Source organism: Bos grunniens, chromosome 16 (genome assembly GCF_055505025.1).
Source record: "Bos grunniens cultivar Pamir isolate PY7600 chromosome 16, Bosgru_T2T1.0, whole genome shotgun sequence".
In the NCBI taxonomy this organism is placed as follows: Eukaryota; Metazoa; Chordata; class Mammalia; order Artiodactyla; family Bovidae; genus Bos; species Bos grunniens.
The window spans coordinates 47,253,522-47,278,993 of NC_141180.1; the positions used below are offsets into that span (position 1 = coordinate 47,253,522).

Genomic DNA, 25,472 nt, shown 5'->3' on the forward strand with positions numbered 1-25,472 from the left:
TGAATCTTATCTATTTATAGAATTTATAAGATGAAATAATACTGTTAGCTGCACTGTGATTTAGTCTATGTTTATTTTATGTTTATATGACATAAGTGCTAAATTGAGTATGGAGACAGTATTAACTGATTCTTTACTAAATCCAAACATGCTTCATTTGTTTTCCTTTTTGCCTTAGAGGTCATCAGAATGTGAGGAAACCAGTATGCCTACTGTGCACAATCTTGTTCCTATCATCAATGACCAGTCTCAGTACATTTATCATTTAGAGGCAGAAGTCAAGTTCTGCAAGGTAAGTATCCCATTAAAAATTTAAGCCAGACTATATGAAATTTGTTATTAATCATAATATCTTGTGTGAAAAATTGCTATTGATTAGTCTTCATGTTTATAGCAACACCTTGATGGTTGCCATCTTTCTGTGATTGAAAAGTCTGATGTGTAATGAGAGCTTCTCAAGCTTGGGATGGTACTCCTGACCATGCCATTCCTGAATACTTAATTTCCCAGTAGTTTATAATTATATAGTAGTCTGTAATATTTTGATACTATTCTCTTATGTTTTGGAATTTTTCCTTTCTGTTCTGTTTGCTTTAGTCCAGCTTATGGGAAATGCTTTGAAATAGTAATACCACTCATTCTCCCACTCTTATCAACCTGTTGAAATTGTAGTGCAGCAAATAGGGATTCTAAGCTGGTAGACTGTATCTACCCCTTGTCAGTATAAAGGTTCTTACTGTAACTTTGAATGAAGATAGCTCATGGGGGTACTGATACTTAAAATCAAGAAACCAAATGTTGTCACTTATGGCTTATAATACTAGATGTTATCTATTGCATGACTGTATGAGGTTTAGTAATGTTTTTAATGCCTTCCGAAAGTATGTTAGTGTCTTCGTTTTTTTTTTAATATTAATACATCAGATTATGTGATATTTTTATAGAACTTAGTGATATCTTTTGTATCGTGTATTATATTTTCAACATATGGTTCCTCTTCCAAAGTGTAAGTCTGATATGTAGCTTAAGAGGCCTTTAAATATTTCATTGTCAGCTTTTCAAGGGAGTTTCCTGATCTTGGCATGTCATTTCTCCTTGTTCTTGAAGGATACACTCATTACTATACAGGTATTCTTGGATTACTAGAAAAGCTGAAATAGTATCCTAGGACTCATTCCATTAATAAGCTTCTATTAATCGCTAAAATGCTGTGAGTAAAACCTGAAAGATATTGTAGGGGAGATAAAACATTAGCTCTGCCCTTTTAGTGTCTTTGGTTGGGCCTTTGAATTAAACCGACATAAGATAGATTAACAGGATAAAAGGATACACATTTATTTAATGTAAGATTTATGTGACATGGGAGCCTTCATAAGGAAGTGAAGACCTGAAGAAGTGGTGAAACCTAAGTGCTTTTGTACTTGATTGAACAAAGAGAGGCAGCTGTGGAAATGTACCGAAAATATGTGGGGAGGCTAAAGAAGATGAGTTCTTTTAACAGGGACTGTTTGTACAGATTTCTCTCAGTCTCTACTCCCTGTCTCTGGTGATAAGACTGTTCTTTCTTCCTGGCATAGGGAGGGCATCGTTCACATGGGAGTTTTAGTCCTGCTTGCTGGAAAAAAAGGGGAAGTCAGAGCAGACTTGTGCCTGCTGTTTTTCGCAGGCCCTTAGCTCAAGATAATTCTTCCAGAGTGGCAAATGTTGAGATGGCAGATTCTTCCACTGTGTAATAAAAATCGTAATAAACTTACCATCTAGTTGAGAGCACTATTACCTATGAGAATCACACCAATATGATAGTAAAGATACAATGTGGTCCTTTATTTTGTGGTATAAACTATAGTCATAATAAGAGAAGAAGGTTACTAAAAGCTCACTGTCTTTGAGGATGTTTTTATGGGAGAGAAAAATCTTAAGGTGTAGGATCGTTAGATCAGCAGAAGGGAGATGAGAGAATTTTAAAGGAAAAACAGCAACAGTGGAAGAAAATATTCAGGATGAATATGATTTATTTACGGGGGTCATGAGGCATCTAGTCTACATTCCTTCAATGGAAGATATCTCTTAGAAATTATTAAAATAATTGGTTAAGTAGAAGATTGCAAAATCCTTGAAAGTCAGACAGAGTATACATTTGATACATATTAACAAGGAAGCAGGATATTGAGAGTAATGTTTGAGGGTTTAGAAACCTGATTAGTTTTTTTAATTAATAGATTTTGTTTTTTAGATCAGCTTTAGGTTTACAGAAAAAGTGGATGGAAAATACGTAGAATTATCCTGTATTCCCATGTACTTTATAGCTCCCAGCAGTTTCCTCTGCTGTTTACATCATGCATCAGTGCAGTATGTGTGTTACAGTTGATGAGCTAAACTGTTACATTATTATTTAGTAAATTCCTCAGTTTACATTAGTGTTCACTGTGTTTTACATTCTATAAGTTTTCTAAAACATGTAATGGTATATATCTACCATTACAGTATTATAGAGAATAGTTTCACTGCTTTAAAAATCATCTGTGCTCTGCTTATTTATCCCTCCTTTCCTATCCTCTAAACCCCTGGCAACCACTGATCTTTTTACTGTCTCCGTAGTTTTGCCTTTTCTAGAATGTCTTGTAGTCAGAGTTATACAGTTTGTAGTCTTTTCAAATTGGCTTCATTGCCTTAACAATATACATTCAAGCTTCCTTAATGTTTTTTCATGGCTCCATAGCTTATTTCTATCATTGAGTAATATTCCATTGTCTGGATATAGGAATTTTTTTTTAACTACTCACCAATTGAAGGAAATCCCACTTGCCTCTAAGTTGTGACAACTACAAATAAATCTGTCTTTTTTTAAACTCATTTTGATAAATGCCAAGAAGCAAAATTGCTGGATCACCTGTAAGAGTATGTTTATTTTCATAAGAAATTGCCGTACTGTCTTCCAGAATGGCTGTGCCATTTTACTTTCCCTCTAGCAGTGAATGAAAGCTCATGACGTGGAACAGTCCTTGCGAGAATTTGGTGTTGTCAGTGTTTTGAATTCTAGTGTATTAGAAATATGTGATGCTATCTTGTTTTAATTTCAATTCCCCGATGACATACAATGTTGAATATTTTTTAATATACTTATTTTCCGTTTATATACTCTCTTTGATGAGGTATCTGTTCGGGTCTCTTGCCCATTTTTTAATTAGGTTGTACATTTTCTTATTGTTGAACTTCAAAATTTCTTTATATATTTTGGATACCAGTCATTTATCACATATATCTTTTGCAATTCTTTTTTCTCAATTTTGGCTTGTCTTAACAGCATCATAGAGCTGAAGCTTCTAATTTTAATCAAGTCCAGCTTATCAATTTTTTTCTTCCATGGACTGTGCCTTTGGCATTAAATCTAAAAATACTACCCAACCCAAGCTCACCAATATTTTCTCTAATTCTTTTTCTAGCTTTTCGATAGTTTTGTGTTTTGCATTTAGATCTGTGCTCCATTTTTAGTTAATATTTGTGAAGGTGTAGGATCTGTATCTAGACATTAAAAATTTTTTTTTGCATATTGATATCCATTTGTTTAACACCATTTGTTGAAAAGACTATCAACATTGAGTTACCCTTATTCCATTTTTTAATTAATTTTATTGGAGTATAGCTCCTTTAAAATGTTGTGTTCGTTTCTACTGTACAGTGAAGTGAATCAGCTATATGTATATATATATCCCCTCTTTTTTATTTCCTTTCCATTTAGGTTACCACAAAGCATTGAATAGAGTTCGCTGAGCTCTACAGTAGATTCCCATTAGTTGTCTATTTTATACATAGTATCAGTACTGCATATTTGTCAATCCCAATATCTCAATTAATCCCCCTCCCACTTCCGTCCTTGGTATCCATATGTTTGTTCTCTATCCATTGTTAAAGACCGTTGACTGTATTTGTGTGCGTCTGTTTCTGGGCTCACTATTCTGTTTCATTGATGTGTTGGTCAGTTCTGTCATAAATATCACACTGTCTTGATTACTGGAGCTTTATAATAGGTCTTGAAGTCTGCCATTGTCAATCTTCCAATTTTGGTCTTTTCCTTCAATATCATATTGATGATTTTGGGTCTTTTGCCTCTTTATATAAGCCCCAAAGTAGTTTGTAAATATCTACAAAGCAACATGCTGGAATTTTGACTGAGATTGTGTTGAATCTCTCAAGTTAGGAGGAACTGATATTTTGACAATATTGAATCTTCCTATCCATGTACATGGAATATCTCTCCATTTATTTAGATATTACTTGATGTCTTCATCAGAGTTTTGCAATTTTGTTCTTACAGATCTGATGCATATTTTATGCAATTTATACCTGAGTATTTAATTTTGTTGGTGTTAATGTAAATGGTACTGTGTTCTTAATTTCAAATACCAATTACTTATTACTAATATATAGGAAAACAATTGACTTTTATATATTAACCTTGTAATGTGCAACCTTGCTTAATGATTTATTTTAGTAGATTTTTTTGATTTTTTGAGGTTTTCTTCATAGACAATCATGTCATCTATAACAAATATAGCTATCTTTTAAAGAATTTCTTCTTTTATAGCTTTTATTTTGTTTCTTGCCTTATTATTTTAGTTAGGACTTTTAATATGATGTTGAATAGAAGCGATAAGAGGTGACCTCCTTGTCTTAAGCTTAGTGGGAAACTACCCATTTTCTCACAGTGAAGTACAGTGTTAGCTATAGGTTATTTGTAGATGTTTTTTTACTAAACTGAAGATGTTTTTTCTTTATTCCTAGTTCATTGAAGTTTTTACCTTGAATGGCTCTTGGATTTTGTCACTTGCTTTTTTTACATCTATTGATATGATCATTTGATTTTTTTTCTAGCATGTTGAATTATTTTGATTTTGAAATATTGAGCCAGACTTGCATAGGTAGATTAAATTCTATTTGGTCCTGTTGTATAATTCTTTTTATACATTGTGGGATTTGATTCACTAATGTTTTGATGAGGATTTTTGCATCTATATTCATGGGATATATTGATCTGCCATTTTTCAGCCCTGTAGTCGATTCACCTAGTTTGGTTAGGATAATGCAGACTTCGTAGAATGAGCTAGGAAGTATTCTCTCAGGTATTTTATAAAATATATTTTGGAGAATTGATCTAATTTCTTCTTAAAATGTTTATCAAAATTCACCAGTGAACCAATATTAGGACTGGTACTTCCAGTTTTGAAAGAGGATCAATTATTTATTCAATTTCTTTAATACAAGTAGGCCTATTCAGGGCTTCCGTAAAGGCTCAGACAGTAAAGAATCCGCCTGCAATGCTGGAGACCTGGGTTCAGTCTCTGAGTTGGGAAGATCCTCTGGAGAAGGAAATGGCAACCCACTCTAGTACTCTTACCTGGAAAATCCCGTGGACAGAGGAGCCTGGCAGGCTACAGTCCATGGGGTCGCAGAGTCGGACATGACTAAGTGACTTAACTAGGCCTATTCAGATTAACTGCCTTTCCCTTTAGGGGTTTTGGTAGATTGTGTCTTTCAAGGGACTGGTTCATTTCCTCTAGGGTGATCAAATTATGGACTTAGAGTTGCTCATAATGTTCCTTTATTATCCTTTTAATGTCCATAGAATCTGTGCATGTGTGCTAAGCTGCTTCAGTCGTGTCTGACTCTGCACAACCCTATGAACTCCTCTGTCCATGATTCTCCAGGTAAGAATACTGGAGTGGGTTGCCATGCCCTTCTCCAGGGGATCTTCCTGACCTAGGGATCAAGCCCTCATCTCTTATTTCTCCTACAGTGGCAGGTGGGTTCTTTACCACTAGCGCCACCTGGAAAGCCCCATAGATTCTGTAGTGGTATCATTTCTGAGGTTAGTAATCTGTATCTACTCTCTTTTTTGTCTTGATTAGCCTGGCTAGACTCTAATCAATTTCATTGATCATTTCAAAGACCAATCTTTTGGTTTTGCTGCATTTCTCTCTTGATTTTCTGTTTTTAATTTCATTTGTTTCTACCCTAATTTTTATTATCTTTTCTTCTACTTAAAAAGATTTAATTTCTTTTGTTGTTTGTTATAGTTTCCTGAAATTATTGTTTTGAAATCTTTATTCTTTTTAATGTTTCCCCTGATTTAGTAGCATCTCACAAATTTTGATGTGGTATTTTCATTTTTGTTTAGTTCACAATAATTTAAATTTTTTTCTTGAAACTTATCCTTGACCTGTATATATTTAGAAGAGTATTATTTAATCATCACATATTTTGGGAGTGTTCCAGCTGTTTTTCTGTTATTGATTTCTAGTTTAATTCCACTGTGGTCTGATAACATACTTTTTGTGATTTCCATTCTTTTTAATTTGTTAATATATGGTTTTAGACCATAGAATATGGTATGTTTTGGTGAATGTTATGTGTTAGCTTGAGAAGAGTGTATATTTTGTTGTTGTAGGATGAAGTAGTATATAAATGTCAATTAGACCCAAGTGATTAATGGTGGTGTTCAGTTCAACTATGTGCATACTGATATTTTGCCAGTCTGCCAGATCAGTCAATGACTGATCGAGGGATGTTGAAATCTCTAACTGAAATAATAGATACATCTATTTCTCCTTATAGTTCAATCAGTTTTTACTTCATGTATTTTAATGCTGTTGTTAGGCACATATTCATTAGGATTATTATGCCTCTTAGAAAATTGAACTTTTTATCAATATGTCATGCCTCTTTATTATCCCTGATATTTTTTCCTTGCTATGAAGTCTGAAATTAATATAGCTACTCCAGCTTTCTTTTTTTTAATTGTTCTTATGTCTTTCTTTTTAAAAATATCTATATTTTATTGAAGTATGGTTGACTTACAGTGCTTCAGGTGCATAGCAGGGTAATTCAGTTATACAAATACACATATATTATTTTTGAAATTATTTTCCATCATAGATTATTACAAGATATTGACTATAGTTCCCTATGCTATACAGTAAACCTTTGTTGCTTATTGCATATCTATTTGTTTAATTAGAAATCTAGCATTCTGCTCATATTAAATCAAACAAGTGGAATAATACTGTCATAATTTTTAGTTATGCATAAATTCATAAGCTTTCTAAAATGTATACATTGTACGTATTTATATATATGTATACAAAAGCTTTTCTGCTACACTTGATAAAGGCTAAGAAAGAACATAAAAAAATAAAAAGAGATGAAGAAATTGAAGAACATAAACTAAATGAAATGAGCACTGAATATGAAACAGAAAAAGTGAAACAAACTAGATAAAAGTAAAAGATCATCATATAGTCCAGTTGTTTTTAAACATGATTGCTCCTTAGAAATGTATCTGGAGCTCTGGAGAAAAAAATAGACAAATGCTCAGTAGCTTTCTTTTGATTTATGTTAGCATGGTATATCTTTCTCCATTACTTTACTTTTAAAGTATCTGTGTCTTTAGATTTAAAGAAGGCTTCTTGTAGACAGTGTGTACTTGGGTCTTATCTTTTATTTACTCTGGAAGTCTGTCTTTTAATTGGTATAGTCAGAGCATGGATGTTTAAAATGATTATTGATACAGTTGGCTATCTATAATACCTACCATATTTTTTACTGTTTTCTATTCATTGCCCTTGTTCTTTCTGTTTTGTTTTTTTTTTTTTTGTACCATCTCTGGTTTTGAGTTACCCTGTTATATGATTGTGATTTTCTCCTCTCTTAGCCTATCATTTGAACTTCTTTTTTTAAAAAAAATTTATAAGTGGTTTTCCTTGAGTTTACAGTTACCTTTACCACTAATCTAAGTGTATTTTCAATAAACACTTCAGGGGTTGGAAAAATTCCTTTTAATAGAGTGTTCCCAGTTCCTCCCTCCTGACCCTGATGCATTTCTGTCATTCATTTCAGTTATCCACAAGCTATGATCACTGTATCAGTTCAGTTCAGTCACTCAGTCGTGTCCGACTCTTTGTGACCCCACGGACTGCAGCACACCAAGCCTCCCTGTCCATTACCAACTCCTGGAGTTTACTCAAACACATGTCCATTGAGTTGGTGATGCCATCCAACCATCTCTTCCTCTGTTATCCCCTTCTCCTCCTGTCCTCAATCTTTCCCAGTATCAGGGTCTTTTCAAATGAGTCAGCTCTTTGCATTAGGTGGCCAAAGTATTGGGAGTTTCAGCTTCAGCATCTGTCCTTCCAATGAATATTCAGGACTGATTTCCTTTAGGATGTACTTGTTGGATCTATATACACTATCGCTAATATGATACTAAACAAACTGTTATCTGTTATATCAGCTAACAGTAAGAAAAATAAAAGATTATACTCATCTCTATATGCCTTCTTGGACTGCTTTTTCTTTCTTTATGTAGATCCGAATTTATAACCTAAATAAATTTCCTACTTCTTGAAGAACTTTTAACATTTCTCGCAAGGCAGGTCTACCAGAAACAGATTTTCTAATTTTGGTTATCTGAAAAAGTCTTTGTTTTTCCCTCACTTTTGAAGGTTGGTATCACAATTCTAGCTTGTCGGGGCTCTTTTCATTCAAAACTTTAAATATTCCATTATACTTTGTCCATGCCTGCATGATTTCTAAAGAGTACCTCATGTAATTCTTATCATTGCTTCTCTATAGGCAAGGTTTTTCCCTTTGACATCTCTAAATTTTTTCTTTTTTCCCTTTGTCTTGGATTTTCTTCAGTTTGAATATGATATACCTGGGTGTAGATTTTTTCAGTTTTATCTTGCCCTGTGTTCTCTGAGCTTCTTGAATCTGTGGTTTGGCACTTGTAATTAATTCGGGGCAATTTTCAATCATTATTCATTTAAATATTTCTTCTCCTCCTTTATCTCTTTCTTAACCTTTATTATTGTTCCACAATTCTTAGATATTCTGTTTTGTCTGTATCATTCTTTTTGTTCTTTGCATTTCAGTTAGAGAAGTTTCTGTTAACACTTATTCAAGCTTACTAATTCTTTGGATGTGTCCAGTCTATTAATGACCCCTTCAAAGGCAATCTTCATTTCCTCTGCAGTGTTTTTGATTTCCAGCATTTTGCTTTTTTTCTTAGTTTCCATCTCTGCTTGTATATCGATCTGTTCTTGCATGTGGACCACTTTTTCCCATTTGACCCTTTAGCATTCTAATCATAATTATTTTAAACTCTCCATCTGATAATTCCTGCTGCGATTCATGGGGTCGCAAAGAGTCGGACACGACTGAGCAACTGATCTGATCTGATCTGATAATTCCAACATCTTTGCTGTATCTGAGTCTGGTTCTGTGTTTGCTTAGTTTCTTGCAACTGTGTTTTAAGTCTTTTAGGATGCCTTCTAATTTTTTGTTGAATTCTGGACATAGTGGGTTGAATAAAAGGAACTGAGGGAAATATGCATTTAGTGTAAGGTTTTTTATTTGTTGTAGAAGTTAGACTGTGTTTATTATTTGCTGTTACTATATGTGTCAGAGGCTAAAATTTCCTCCAGAGTTCTGGTTTTGTCTCCACTGTTGTCTTTGGGTTTCCCTCAAGAATTCTTAAATATATACTGAGATGTGCAGTTATTTTAGTGTATTCCCTTGTTATGATACAAGAGTACTTTTGATGTGGTAGGGTATGGGAGTAGGGGGAGCATTTTGTAATCCTATGATCATGTCTCAGTCTTCTAGTGACCCTGTGCCCTTGGCTATATCCTTCACAAATGTTTCTCAGTCTCCCTCTCCCCTTAAGTGAGATGAGAAGGCTAAGAAGCTGGAGTTGGGTTTCCACTCTCTTCCCCCAGGTCCCTTAGGTTCTGGGGAAAAAAGCAAAAACCAGTTTCTTAGGCTCTGGTAAAATAGTTTCTCTTGAGGCAGTCCTGGTTAAAAAGAACAGAATGCTTTTGGGTTACTTTTCCTCTCCTACTGGAGGAAACAGGAGTGGGGTTTCCTCTAGTCTTTGTTATTAGAATCTGCTCATGTCCTGGAGATAAAGCTCATAAAAGTGTAGGAGACACCTTCCCCTCCAGAGACTGGGTTCTGGAGTTTTTAACTCAAACTGGTCTATACTAAGCTTCCAGCATTTCATCAATTTTTTTTATATTTTTCTGCCACACCACTGGCTCCTCTAGGAGTTTCTGCTCTGCTAAGTTGTGGTTCTCAGGAGTACTCGTCTGTCTTTCCATTCTGAGGGATGATAGTTTTCCCTGTGACCTTAATTCTCTGATGGATCTAAGAAGAGTAGTTTATTTTTAAGCTTGTTCAGCTCCTTTTCTAGTTATGAAGATGGGAGTGATGTCTTCCAAGCTTCTTATATGTCAGACCAAAAATTGGAAGTCTGCAATATTTGTTTAATTATGGTTTTCAATTACAGCTTTGATTTTTTTTCTGAATAAGATAAATGGAATGTAAATTTTATATGCTGTGCAATAGCTGTTTATTATAATGGTAATGAAGATTAAGTATTATACCCTCAATATTTCAGTATTTTTTACTGAGATGCTACTTAATAGCTATACAAATTGTTATATACCTATAATTCTTTATATTACTCCCTACATAGCCAAGGAAACACTCTTTAAGAACTATCCACCAAACTATTCTCACTCATAATTTCCTTCCATCTGGCTACCAGTTCATAGATAATCATTGTAACTTTCCTCACCTTTCTGTCTCAGTGTCCTTTATTATCTATGTAGCCATCTGTCAGTTTTCAATGTTATTGGCATTTGAGCATGAATAATAATATATCTTACCTTATATGTTTAGGAGTGTATGTACCTCATGTTTAAAAGTCTTTTAGATAAACCCTTTAATTAAATAATTTATATAAGTCTGTTGAATAAAATTGTCAGAAACCACACAGTCCTGTGGTATGGCCATTAGCAGGCCGTCTAGTGTTTTCCCCCAGCCTTCTCTTTGTTAGCTAATGCTTGAGTTTCTTCTTTGTCAAAATATAATTATAATATTTCAGAAAATGGATAGACAGCATCAGTCTTCCATGCTTCATATCATATTGGATCATCTAGTAATCAACAAATAAAAGCACCACTTAAGATTGCTTAATGTATGCAGTCTGCAAGTGGCATTTCTTAAAAAGAAGAAAAAAAGGAAAGAAAAAATGCTTAATGTATTTGGTATTTGTTTCTGCTTTTTATAGGAGGAACTCTCTGGAATGAAAAATAGGGTACAAGTAGTTGTGCTTGAAAATGAAAGGCTCCAACAAGAGCTGAAATCTCGAGGACAAGAAGAAATGAGGGAACAAACACTTCTGGATGCATCTGTGAGCATTTATTTAAACCATTAAACTAAAATATATATAGTCTGAATGTTGCCTCCTAACCTCTCCCTCAGCCTTCTTAGCTGCTTCAATTTTTTTCTTAAAGTTTGGCAGAAGTGCTGTGCTGGTATTTACTTGGGGCTGCAGAAATTAAAATTCGCTGTGGTGGTATGAATCCTCAAATTAAATGATGTAATGGTGCCTAGCAGCCACTCCAGTTTCCTCTCTGAGCCTTACCATTTGTGTTTTTTCCATACGAAAGAGCAAGTCTGAAAGCAGGAAGTATGTCATATAGGAAGTATGTTAACAGAGCTGGACTTTGTTAAATCTAGCAACTGTTCAGAATTGTAGCTTAGATTTCTGTTGTATTTCTCTAAATCGTCTTTGAACTTTGAGTTCCAATCAGTCTAACTAGCATGGTGTAGCAGTAAGAACACTGACATGTATGTCCAAGATTCAAAATGTTAATATTCCCATTGTCCCTAACAAGCTGGACGTTTGGCAAGTAATTTTATAGGTCTTTCAGGCTCGGCTTCACCTTGTAAGTCCTCTGTTTATTTATTGGCAATTTGAGAAATTCTCCAATATTAGCAGTCCTTAGTCTTTAATGTGAATGGGGTTTGGGATACTTACTGACAGTGCAGATCCTGGGCTTTATCCCTGAGAGTTGGTCTGGGTTAGTCTTTGAGCAAGTTGCCAAAGTGAATCTAATATCATATAATACATATAATACATTTTGAGGAACAGAGAATTGTATGATCTCTATTATTCTGTGACATAAAATTTTTATGATGGTATTTAAATAGTGTTTAAATTTAATTTCTCTTTATGAGTTGTCAGAGATATTTTTACCTTCAAAATAGTTTTTACTCTTTTGCTATGGGATGTAGTTGATAACAGTTGTTCTGCTCTTTGAGACAAAATTCAATTTTCCATGGGAAAGTTTTGGTACTTGCCTGTTTCGGCTTTACTTTGCAGTGTATTTTGGTGCTTTTGACTTAATCATTATTAGTAAGTAAGTTCTGCTTAGGAAAAAACACAACTGTTTTAATGTTTCACCTGCTAAGTCATGTCAGTTGTGTCCGACTCTGTGTGACCCCATAGATGGCAGCCCACCAGGCTCCACTGTCCCTGGGATTCTCCAGGCAAGAACACTGGCGTGGGTTGCCATTTCTTTCTCCAGTGCATGAAAGTGAAAAGTGAAAGTGAAGTTGCTCAGTCGTGTCCTACTCTTTGCGACCCCATGGACTGTAGCCTACCAGACTCCTCCGTCCATGGGATTTCCTAGGCAAGAGTACTGGACTGGGGTGCCATTGCCTGCTCCGAATGTTTCACCTAGGTGTCCTCTAATTTTTGAAGTTTTTTTCTTAACCTGACCTAATGTTTCATTTGTAATCCTGGAGTTCTATGTGTTAGAATTTGCTATTGTATCTGGATGTGTTAACTCTGAATAATAAAGTGAGCTGATTAGCATTTTAGTTTATTTTTCTGCAATTACACATTACTTTGTGATCAGCTATTTTCTTCATTATATAACTTTTTCTGAGTATTTATAGTATTGTATTATTAATATTAGTGTTTAAAAAATTTGTCTTGGTTCCTGTTATTTTGGGTCAATTTGAAAATGATTCATAAAAAGTACTTACAGGTAAGCTCATTTTTTAAAATAAGTATATTCTTTTGATTTTCCTCCAAATATGCAGTGAACAGTGACTCATTTATTCATAGTCTTTGATATTTATACAGTGCAAAGAAGTGGAAGATGGGGAAGTGAAATGAGAAAGGAAATAAGGCAGACAAGTGAATCAGAGGGCAAGAGAAGTGAGTAATGCAAAAGGGGAAGGAAATGATGGTAAAAGCATACATGCTTTGCCTTATGAGCAAAGGAAACTTGCTTAAGAAAACTACAGATAGATTATAGAAAGGATAGACTTGTAGAGAGCTTTTTTAAAAAAAACCTTCACATGAGCTAAAACATAATGCAGATATTGAAATGGTTGATGCGTATGTCAGATGACCTTGATACCTATTTTAATGTTAGTCTTCTGTGTTATTTTGTTGTTACAAAGTTATTTCTCCCACTTGCTACTTGTGGAGGTGAATTGAGACATTTTGGCAACCTATGAATAGTGTTGTATTGAGAGTTTTGATGTAAATAAAGCTATTATCTTAAATATAAACAGATCGAGAGATATTATCTTCCTTTTTTCCATGTTGATGGTAAATCTTGCCAAAGCTATTGGCAGATTTGACTATATATTTTCAGTGTTTCTGAATGCTTTCTTTGGAAAAACAATTGAAATATGTATATAGTAATAATTAATATTTATTGGTGACAGCATGGTTATGATGTGCCAGGTACTGTATCAAATACTTTGCTTGTATTATATCATTTCAGTCTTATGATAGCTGCATAAGGCAGGTGTTGTTACATCTACTTTCAGATGATTAAATTAAGGTATACAGCAGTTAAGTTACCTACAAAGCTAGAATTCAAACACAGCACTGATCCATCTTCCTGGCCTTGAATTATACTGCCTTTCTGACTAGATTAGGAATAGCTTGTCAATATTGAACCAAACCATCTTTGCCGTGGACTGGAACTTTGATGGTAGCCTACATGACTTTTAGCTTTTAGCTTAGTTTTTGACTTAACAGTTGAAGAAGCAAGCAGATTATTTTTAAATAACTAAAACCATTCAAAGAATATTTCATTTGCATCTTCATTTTTTAATCATATTCCTTCTCAAGGGGCTTTTCTTGAGAGTTCAAAAATTATATTAAAAAACTCTTTTTGTTAGAATTTTTTTTTAAGTAGAAAATTTCTGAGCTATTTGTTTCCATGTCTCTTCATCCCTTCAATTCCAACCCCTCCCCTCAATTAAGAAATCAGAGGTCTTCAATGATCTTCAGGGATGTAAATGTAATTTGACTTTTTATATCTTGATCAAATATCATCCAAGTTTTTTGAAAGCTATCTGTGAAAGAACATGTCAATTAGGCTAGCACTTGTTTCCAAACAATATCATTTGATATCATAAATCAGTGATCCATAGTCTACATACGTCCTCCAATTTCTCCATAGGAAATTTGTACCACTTTGCTTCGTTACTCTGCAAGACTATTTTTAATACAATCAAATCTTGGAAGATTTTTCCCTACTTACAGAGTGAAGTTCAAGCTTATCAGCATGGCATACTTTACTTTCCAGATCCTTATTTAATTCTCTGGCTTCTTCTTTTTTATTTTTTTTTCCACTTTCCCTGGTGGCTCAGACAGTAAAGAATCTGCCTCTAGTGTGGAAGATCTGGGTTCCATTCCTGGGTCAGGAAGATCCCCTGAAGAAGCAAATGGCTACCCACTCCAGTATTCTTGCCTGGAGAATTCCATAGACAGAGGAGGCTGGCGGGCTACAGTCCATGGGGTCGCATAGAATTGGACACGACTGAGCAACTAACACATACACTTTCATAATTGATTTACAGTGCTGTGCCAATCTCTGCTGTACAGCAAAATAGCTTAGTTATACACATATTTGTGTTCTTCTTTATATTCTTTTCCCTTATGGTTTATCACAAGATACTGAATATATCAAATAGTTCCCTGTGTTATACATTAAGACCTTCTTGTTTGTCAATTCTAAATGTAATAGTTTGCATCTACCAACAGTAAGCTCCCAGTCTATCCTTCTCTCTTCTCCCCTACCCCTTGCCAACTGCAAATCTGTTCTCTATGTCTATGAGCCTGTTTCTGTTTTGTATGTAAATTAATGTGTGCCATATTTTAGGTACAAATATGGCACATGATAAGTGATATCATATGGTATTTGTCTTTCTCTTTCTGACCTACTTCACTTAGTATGATCTTCTTTAGTTGCATCCATGTTGCTGCAAATGGCATTATTTCATTTTTCACAACTGAGTAGTATTCCATTGTGTATGTGTACCGCATCTTCTTTCTTTATTCATCTGTAAATGGACGTTTAGTTTGTTTCCATGCTTTGGCTATCATAAAGTTGTACTTTAATCTTCTGGCTTTATTGCCTTGTATGTCAACCTTTAATAATACTGAATTTCCTAAAAGCCTCTGGGAAACACCATGTTATTTCTCATCTCTGAGTTTTCTCATGGTGTTCTCTCTTCTTGGCATCTAACTTATTTTTTTTCATCCTTCAAGATATCACACCAGTGTCAAAACTTCTCCAGAAACTTTCCTTGAATCTCCAGTTGCTCTTAGTATACCTCTTCTGTCTGGCCTTGTCCTAACATGCACACTTATGGCTTTACTAAATTGAAATTACCTGCTTAGGTTTTTCTCTTCTTCATTAGCCTATAAACTCCTCAAGGTTAAGATTGGTCTTGGTCATTTTTACCACCCACCACTGGCCACCAAGCTTTTAGCACAATGCCTGAACATAGTCAGTATTATACAAGTTCTGTGAACTTCCCAAAGAATGTGGAATAGAATCTCAGAATACTACTTTGAATGAATACAATTTACCGCATTCTAACATGATATGACACCACAGTATAGTTCTGTGTTTGGGGACATATCCTTGCTTTTGAATACTACTGTGTCCCTTGGCCCTTAATACGAATTCATTAATTACTTGTTGGACAAATTAAATAAGTATTTTAGTTCTTGATTCACACATAAATCACCCAGATTTTGAACTGCTTATTACACTGAATGCTGAGAGAATGCCAAAGTTTGCCAACTGACAGTGGGTACCCCAAATTCAGTCTATAGACATGTTTTGTCTATTTGAAAAACACTCAGTATTTAACAGTGTTTCAGTTGAAGAACCAGATATCTGCCTGATCTTTTTAAAAATCTAAAGATTTTTGGGGGTAATATGAGATGGCATTCACATATGGCAGCAATTGACTGGAACTGAGTAGTGACTTCTTTCTTGGGTTGCTCTGTCATGATCCCTGTGACTACTTTTTGGATCCTTGACAGGCAAGCTGCATGTCAGTTCTGTTTATCACCATGCACTGTTTTTCTCATTGAAGATAAATAATTTTCTGAAAAGGCAGAAGAGCATAGTGGTTTAGGACTCTGGAGCTAGATTGCCAGGGTTCGGATCCTAGCTCTGCCCTTTATTAGTCACTTTCTACTACCGCTGTGACTTTTTAGCAGTTACTCTCCGTAACTCAGTTTCCTCATCTATAAAATGGAAGTAAGAGTGAAACTTGTCCCATAGGATTATTGTAATGATCAGCTAAGTTAATATATGTGGAGGATGTAAAACAGTGTCTGGCACATAGTAAACATTATATGTAGTAATTATTATTATTAGTCATATCTTTATGAAATGTGGAAAATGGAAAACAAACCAAGAGAGGTTTATGTGCTTCAAGAGTATATGTCTCCAAAGAGGTAAAGAGACTATTTGTTCAATACACTGATATACAGCCCTCTTTGCTCATTTACATTATTGCCTGTACCTGTAGGAATTCAACTTTGTAACACGTGTTTGGAATATGCCCCTAACAGCTTGAAAATGCAAAATAATTGTTGATTTGTATCTAGAAGCATCTGCTGTTTTTCTTATTCCTTTCATCACAGATAATCAGTATTCCATTTGTAAAGTATGTATATTGATTTAGAAGTTAAAAGTCGATTGCAAGTACGTTCACATTTTATTTTAGGGAAACATGCAGAATTCTTGGATTACAACAGGTGAAGACTCTAGGGTGGATGAAGCTGCAAAGAGATCATTTTCATGTGGCAATGCCAGTACTATCAAAGTTGCTTCTGCTGGTGAGGCTGAAAAATGGAAACTAGAACTTGTGAGTATTTGGGTACTTTTTTCATATGCGTCTACATTTTTGGTACTTTTTTATTGTGGTAAATATATATAACACAAAACTTGCTATTTTAACCATTTAAAATTTTAAGTGTATGATTATTTACACTTAAGTACATTCACAGTGTTGTTCAACCATAAACAGTACTCATTTCCAGAACATTTTCATCATCCCAAACAAAAACTCTACCAATTAAATAATAACTTCCATTCCCCTCTTCCCACAACCCTTGGTAACATTTTCTGCTCTGTGTCTTTATATGAGTTTGTCTATTCTAGATACTTCACTTAAGTGTTTCTCATTTTGTCTGGCTTATTTCATTGAGCATAGAGTTTTCAAGTTTCATCCATGTTGTAATGTGTATCATAATTTCATATCTTTATAAGGGTGAATAATATTCCCCTGTACATATATGCCACACTTTGTTTTTCCTTTTATCTGTTAATAGGTTTTGGGGGAGTTTCAACCTATTGGCTGTTGTGAGTAAGGCTGATATGAACATTGATGCACAAGTATCTATTTGAGGTCCTACTTTCAAATATAATCAGAAAATTGTTGATTATATTTGATTATCAAATATAATCCAATTGTTGGATCATTTGGTAATTCTACATTTTTTTTCCTGCTTCTCAGACTGAATTATTTTAACTGTTCTATCTTCAGATTTTCAGATTCTTTCTTCTGCTGCCCAAATCTCTTTAGTGAATTTTTTATTTCAGTTTTTATTGTTTTCAGCTCCAGAATTTGTTTGTTTTTTTTCTATAATTTGTTTTCCTGACTTCCTTTAGTTCTTTGTTCGTATTTTCTCTTAGCATTCTGAGTGTTCTTAGGCAGTCATTTTAAAGTTTTCATCTAGTAAGTCTGATGTCTGCAGTTTCATAGGCATGGTTCCTGTCAATTTATTCTGTTTGAGTGAGCCATGATTTCCTCTTTCTTTATATGCCTACTGATTTTTTGTTGTTGAAAATTGGGCATTAAACTGTTATATGTGATAACTCTGGAAATCAGATACCCTATTTTTTTAAGGTTTGATGTCTTTTTTATTGTTGAAGGCTGTCATAGTCCTTTAATGAATTTTCCAAACTATTTCTGTAAAAACTATTCCCTGTTGTGTGTGATCACTGAGATCTCTGTTCCATTAGCTCATATTCAGCTGATGTTTGAGAGATTTCCTTGACTGCCAGCAGCTGAAACAAACAACAACAAGAACACCAAAAAGCCCCCCAAAAATAGAACAACCAACTCTCCAAGTCTTTGCACTTTGACTGTGCTGGACTTTACCTTACAGTTAGGCCTGCTCTGAGCCTAGAGATCAGCCTCAAGTGAAAGCTTCAGCTTCTCAGGAATTTTCTGAGAATGCATTTTCCCTGGGCATATTTGTGGCTTTCTAAACTCCCCATATACATAGATGCTTCTGAATGTCCCAATTTCCCGAGGAGTCTAAATCCTTTGATCTGGGTGAAAATAATGGAATGATGGAACCAAAAATGGAATGTTCCAGGAAAAGATATAATGAATCATAGTTCCACTCTCATTGTTATCCACAGGTTTTGTTGTTAAATTTTTCTAAAGGCTCTTTCTGGCCCAAATTTCCTTGCTCCTTCTCATTCTTTAATCCAAGCTTTTTTCTAGTATTTAGGAAAGAGTTCCTTTCTTTTCAAAAAAAAAAAATCAGAAAGACTAAGTAAATTATATGGTTTTTTCCCAACTGAATAAGCTATGAAAGCTACTTAATACCCATAGGATTAAGACCAATCTCCCAAGCCATCTGCTATTTTCTTCAAACTACATTTCCAGACTCGCTTCTCATTCTTCTGTCATTCGCACAAGTATTGGCTATAAGCACACACACCACTCACTTCTTGCTACTTCATATGGTTATTTCCCAGTTCCATTTTTCTTTGAAGAATTGACTTTGGCTTATGCAATAATCCATGCCTAAAATGCTTCCTTCTTATCCTCTACCTATTGAAATGTTTACCTACCAAACTTAGTTCAAATGTCCCGCCCCGTCCTACCTTCCCTAATTACATGCTTCCATTCCTCCTTTCCCACACTAGAATTAGTTTCCCTCTTATGTCTTCTCTTAGTGTTCCATTTATAACTATTATAGATTCACTTGTTTATCCTGTTTATGTCAAAGGTCAGTCTCTGCTTCCGTGAGCTTTATGTTCCAAGTCTTTCTCACTTCTTTCAAGGATTTCACTCTTGCACGTATCTCCTCTTGCTCGTGTACCTTTTATCCCTCTTAACTGGGTTTTTAGCAAAATATGTGCTATACTAGCTACTGTCTTAAAGCAAATAAACACAAAATATATTTTCTTCATCTTACATTCCCTTTGAGCCATCACCCAGCTACTCCCTTTCATACCAAAGGCTTTCGAAGCAGTTGTTTATACTCATGCCTCTGTTCCTCACCACCCATTCTCTCTTCAGCATACTTTATTTGAGCTTCCCCCCACCATATTTCCCTAAACCATTTCTTTTCAAGGTCATTAATAACCTCCACATATCAGTCTTCATCTTCCTCCCTCATCTCAGAGCAGCATTCTGTAATATGTACATTAGTTCGTCCTGCCATCCTTTGATATTTCTAATGACACAATTTGGCATAAATTCAGAAAAGTATGCAAAACAAAAATGTACAGCTTCAGGATTTATCTCCACATGAACAACCATGTAATTGTCCCTGTAAGATGTCTAACATTACCATGTCCCACAAGCCCTCTTCATGCCCACTCCCAATCACCACCTCTCATTCTCTTAAAGCTAAACACTAGCTTGACTTTTATGAAAATTGATCCCTAAGCATGATCCCCAAACATTCAAATTGATTTCTGCCTGGTTTTTAAAATATTACATAAAGTGAATCACATAGTACTTATTCTTCTTTGTGTAGCTGTTTTTCAGTATTGTATTTGATAGATTCATATATATTTTTAGTTGTATGTGTTAGAAATTTATTCGTTTTCATTGGTAGATCTACTATATGAATATAACAGAATTATGTATTTATGTATTGTTGACAGATATTTGTATTTTTCCAGTTTGGGGATATTGTGATTATTGCTGCTATGACCATTCTTTTATATGTCTGTTGGTGTGCATTGTACACGTTTATGTTGGGTGTGTACCTTGGAGTGTCATTGTTGGTCATAGTGTATGTATATGCTCAATTTGAGTAAATAAGGGCAACCTTTTCCAAGGTGATTTTTTTATTAGTTTACACTTCTGTCAGCAGCATGAGTGATACCATTGCTCCATATCCTTGCCAACACTTGATATTCTGTTTTTCTGGTGGTCCTGGGGTGTTCTCACTGTGATTTTTATTTTCATTTCTCATGTGATTGAGTATCTTCTCATATATCTATTGGCCATTTCATGTCCTTTTTTGTGTCATGCCTGTTCAAATGTCCTACTTATTTTTTTTGAATTATCTGACAATATTTTTTTAAAACTCTTAATATGAGTATAAGCCCATTATTGGTTACCTCTGTTGGGACATATTTTCCTATATTTTGTGGTTTGTCTTGGAACTCTCTTGATAGGTTTCTTTTTTCTCTTTCTTTCTGGATTAGAATTTCTTAATTTTAATGTGGTCCAATTCACCAGTGTTTTCTCTTTATTTTTTAGTATCTTTTGCGTCCTATATAAAAAAGTATTTCCCTACCCCCAAGGCCATCAGATATTCTGAAGATATTCTCCTATATTATCTTTCAGAAACCTTATAATCTTACTTTTTACATTTAGAACCACAGTGTACATGGAATTTATTTTTGTATCATATGGGAAGTGTAGGGGGTTACTTTTCCTATCGGGTCATTTATACATCCCAGCATCATCTGTTGAGAAGCAATCATTTGCCTGACACCTTTGTTATAAACCAAGTGTGCACGTATGTGTGAGTCTGTTTCTGGGCTTTGTGTTGTATTTCCTTGGTGTCTGTGTTACTACTTGTTTGTGCTATTACCATCCTGTCTTGATTCTTATAACCTTGTATCTGGTAGACCAAGTCTTCCAACATTTTTCTTAGAGCTAAAGAATGTCCTATTTCTTGCCTTTTGCATTCCAAATACATTTATGATTAGTTAGCTTTAGAAAAGCCATTAAGTAGTTTTGATTGAGATTACATTAAACGTATAGGTCATTTGTGGGAGGAAGAATTGATATCTTATGATAATAAATTGTCTAATAGTAAATTACATATCACTCTATTTTGTTGCTAAGTCACTTCAGTTGTGTCCCACTCTGTGTGACCCCATAGACAGCAGCCCACCAGGCTCCCCCGTCCCTGGGATTCTCCAGGCAAGAACACTGGAGTGGGTTGCCATTTCCTTCTCCAATGCATGAAAGTGAAAAGTGAAAGGGAAGTCGCTCAGTCATGTCCAATTTAGCGACCCCACGGACTGCAGCCTGCCAGACTCTTCCATCCATGGGACTTTCCAGGCAAGAGTACTGGAGTGGGTTGCCATTGCCTTCTCCAATCACTCTATTTAGGTCATCTTTAATTTTTTCAGTTTTTTTTTTTTATAGTTTCTGAATAAAGGCCTTACACATCTTTCTTTAGAATTAACCTCTAGATTTTTTTACAGTATTATCATAAGCAATATACATATTTAAAGTTTTCATTTTCTTATTCTTCAGTGCTAGTATAGAGAAAACTCCATGGTATTTTTGTTTTGACTGACTCCTACTTGCTTTTGATTAGTGTTATCATTGTATTTTTTTCCTATTGTTTTACTTTTAACATACTTATGTCTTCATATTTAATATAGGTTTCTTGTGGACAGCATATAGTTGAGTTTTGCTTTTTTTATCCAATCTGACAATATCTGTCCTTTAAACATGATTATGTGTATACTTGGCTTTAAATCTACTATCTTGTTATGTCTTTTTTTCTCCTTCAGCTATTTCTTCACCTTTTCTTTTTTTTCCTTTCCTGCCTTCTTTTGAATTAGTTGAATATTTTAATGGTTCCATTTTATTTCCTTTTCTCACTCTGGAAAAATCTTTAGCATCAGCATTCATCTGGTTTTGTTCAAGTCAACAACCCAGGGTTATTTTTAATGTCTTTTTCTCCCCCACATCTATTCAGTCATAAAATTCTGTCAGTTTTACATGAGTAGGTAGAACTCCTAGAGGGGAACATAAGCAAATCATTCTCTGACATAAATCTTAGCAATATTTTCTTAGATTGGTATCCCTAGGCAAAAGAAATAAAAGCAAAAATAAATAAGTGGGACCTAAAAACTTTTACTATGCAAAGGAAACCAACAACAAAACCCATAGCATAGTAGAAAATATCAGCAAACTATGTGACCAACAAGGGGTTAATATCCAAAGATAGAAATATCCCATAACTCAATACCAAAAAAACAGATAACCCAATCAAAAATGGACAGAGGACCCAGACAGACATTTTTCCAAAGAAGATATATAGATGACCAACAGGCACATAAAAAGAGATTATTAGAGAAATGCAAATCAAAGCCTTAGTGAGGTATCACTTCACACTAGTCAGAATGGCTATCATCAAAAAGTATACAAATGATAAATGCTGGAGAGATGTGGAGAGATGGGAACCTTTGTGCCCGGTTAGTGGGAGTGTAAATAGGTGCAGCCACTATGGGAAATAGTATGGAGGTTCCCTGAAAAACTCAAAATAGAGCTACCATATGATATTCACTCCTGAGTATTTATCCTCCCAAGAAATGAAACCTCCTGTTTGAGAAGACTCATGCCCCCCAGTGTCCATAGCATCATTATTTACAATAGCCAAGACATGGAAGCAACTCGTGTCCATCAGCAGACAATTGGCTTAAAATATATTGTTTATATATATATGATGAAATGTTACTCTGCTATAAAAAGAATGAAATATTGTCATTTGTAGCAACATGGATGAGCCTAGAAAATATCATACTTAGTGAAGAAAGAGAAATACAAATTCTATATGATACCACTTTTACGTGAAATCTAAAACAATAATACAAATAAATCTATATACAAAACAGAAACAGACTCACAGACATAGAAAGCAAATTATGGTTGACAAAGGAGAGAGGGAGTGAAGGAGGGACAAATTAGGAGTATGGGATTAACAGGTACAAGCTACTATGCATAAAATAGATAGGCAACAAGGATTTACTATGTTACACAGGGAATTATATTCAGTATCTAATAATAACCTATAATGGAACATATTTGGAAAACTCAGCAGTGGTCACAGGAATGGAAAAAGTCAGTTTTCATTCCAAACTCAAAAGAGGGCAGTGCCAAAAAATGTTCAAACTACCACACAATTGCACTTGTTTCACATGCTAGCAAAGTAATTCTCAAAATTCTCCAAGTACGGCTTCAACAGTATGTGAACCATGAACTTCCAGATGTTCAAGCTGGACTTAGAAAAGGCAGAGGAACCAGAGATCAAATTGCCAACACATGCTGGATCATTGAAAAAGCAAGAGAATTCCAGAAAAACATCTATTTCTGCTTTATTGATTACACCAAAGCTTTTGACTGTGTAGATCACAACAATCTGGAAAATTCTTCAAGAAATGGGAATACCAGACCACCTTACCTGCCTCCTGAGAAATCTGTATGCAGGTCAAGAAGCAACAGTTAGAACTGGACATGGAACAACAGACTGGTTCCAAATCGGGAAAGGAGTACATCAGGCTGTATATTGTCACCCTGCTTATTTAACATATGCGGAGTACATCATGCGGAATGCTGGGCTGGAATAAGCATAAGCTGGAATCAAGACTGCCGGGTGAAATAACAATAACCTCAGATATGCAGATAACACCACTTATGGCAGAAAGTGAAGAGGAACTAAAAAAAGCCTCTTGATGAAAGTGAAAGAGGAGAGTGAAAAAGCTGGCTTAAAACTCAACATTCAGAAAACGAAGATCATGGCGTCTGGTCCCACCACTTCATGACAAATAGATGGGGAAACAATGGAAACAGTGGCAGACTTTATTTTCTTGGGTTCCAAAATCACTGCAGATGGTGAATGCAGCCATGAAATTCAAAGACATTTGCTCCTTGGAAGAAAAGCTATGACCAACCTAGACAGTATATTAAAAGAGACATTACTTTGCTGACAAAGTTCCATCTTGTCAAAGCTAGGGTTTTTCCAGTAGTCATAAGTGGATGTGAGAGTTGTACTATAAAGAAATCTGAGCAGCAAAGAATTGATGCTTTTGAACTGTGGTGTTGGAGAAGACTCTTGAGAGTCCCTTGGACTGCAAGGAGATCCAACCAATCAATCCTAAGGGAAATCAGTCCTGAATATTCATTGGAAGGACTGATGCTGAAGCTGAAGCTCCAATTCTTTGGCCACCTAATGTGAAGAACTGACTCATTGGAGAAGACCCTGATCCCGGGAAAGATTGAAGACAGGAGGAGTAGGGGATAATAGAGAATGAGATGGCTGGATGGCATCACCAACTTGATGGGCATGAGTTTGAGCAAGCTCCGGAGTTGGTGATGGACAAGGAACCCTGGCGTGCTGCAGTTGATGGGGACGCAAAGAGTTGAACACAACTGAGCAACTGAACTGAACTGAAATCACTTGACTGTACACCTGAAACACTTAATATTGTAAATCAACTATACTTAATAAAAATAAATAAAATTTAACACTAAAGAAAAAAATTCTATGAATTATGCTTGTTTACAGCTTTGTACTAAATATTTTCTATCTTTGCTGCTTGATTACTCTTTTTTTTTTAATTTTTTATTTTATATCGGAGTATCGCCAATTAACAATGTTATAGTTTCAGGTGTACAGCAAAGGGACTCAGCCATGCATAAACATGTATCCATTCTCCCTTAAACTCCACTCCCATCTGGGTGGCCACATAATGTTGAGCAGAGTTCCCTGTGCTACAGTCAGTCCTTATAGGTTATCCATTTTAATATAATAGTGTGTACATGTCGATCCAAGCTCTATAACTATCTCTTTCCCCCCATTCTTCCCCCTCATGGCAAACATTAGTTCATTCTTTAAGTCTGTGAGTTGTTTCTGTTTTATAAGTAGCTACTTCATTACTTTTGTTCAGCAGCTTATCTGTTATTTATTTGCAATGTCTTCATTTGTAATGATCTCTTTTACATATCCTTCAGTGTAATATAAGATTCAGTGCTGATAAAAAGATTTCAATATTCATCCAGTGCTTCAGCTATGTAGAGGCTTTTATTTAGTTGTATGTACTAAAGTCTTCATATATTCATTCTACTCACTGTCCACCTTACCTTATCAGCTCATCTCATCTACTGTCCCATCTAGCATTCTACATTCTAGTGATACTGAACTACTTTTTGACCAGATATACAGCACACTTTCTCCAGCCACTGTGCCTTTTGCTCTATTGGAAATTATCCAAGTCTTAGCATCTCTTCACATG

At 35.0% G+C, this 25,472-nt stretch overlaps 1 protein-coding gene across 25 annotated transcripts in view; it reads left to right on the forward strand.

Annotated features, from left to right (window-relative positions):
• Positions 1-25,472, forward strand: part of SDCCAG8 (SHH signaling and ciliogenesis regulator SDCCAG8) — a 244,979-nt gene that overhangs the window by 18,773 nt on the left and 200,734 nt on the right. For 13 of the 25 annotated variants that reach the window (XM_086344876.1, XM_086344877.1, XM_086344880.1 and 10 more), the window contains exons 4-6: positions 179-292; positions 11,129-11,251; positions 16,903-17,043. In XM_086344876.1, the coding sequence (XP_086201002.1) occupies positions 179-292; positions 11,129-11,251; positions 16,903-17,043 (378 nt within the window). Of the gene's footprint in view, positions 1-178; positions 293-5,623; positions 5,706-11,128; positions 11,252-16,902; positions 17,044-25,472 lie in introns of all 25 variants that reach the window. The other 12 variants (XM_086344882.1, XM_086344884.1, XM_086344891.1 and 9 more) reach the window with 3 other exon arrangements.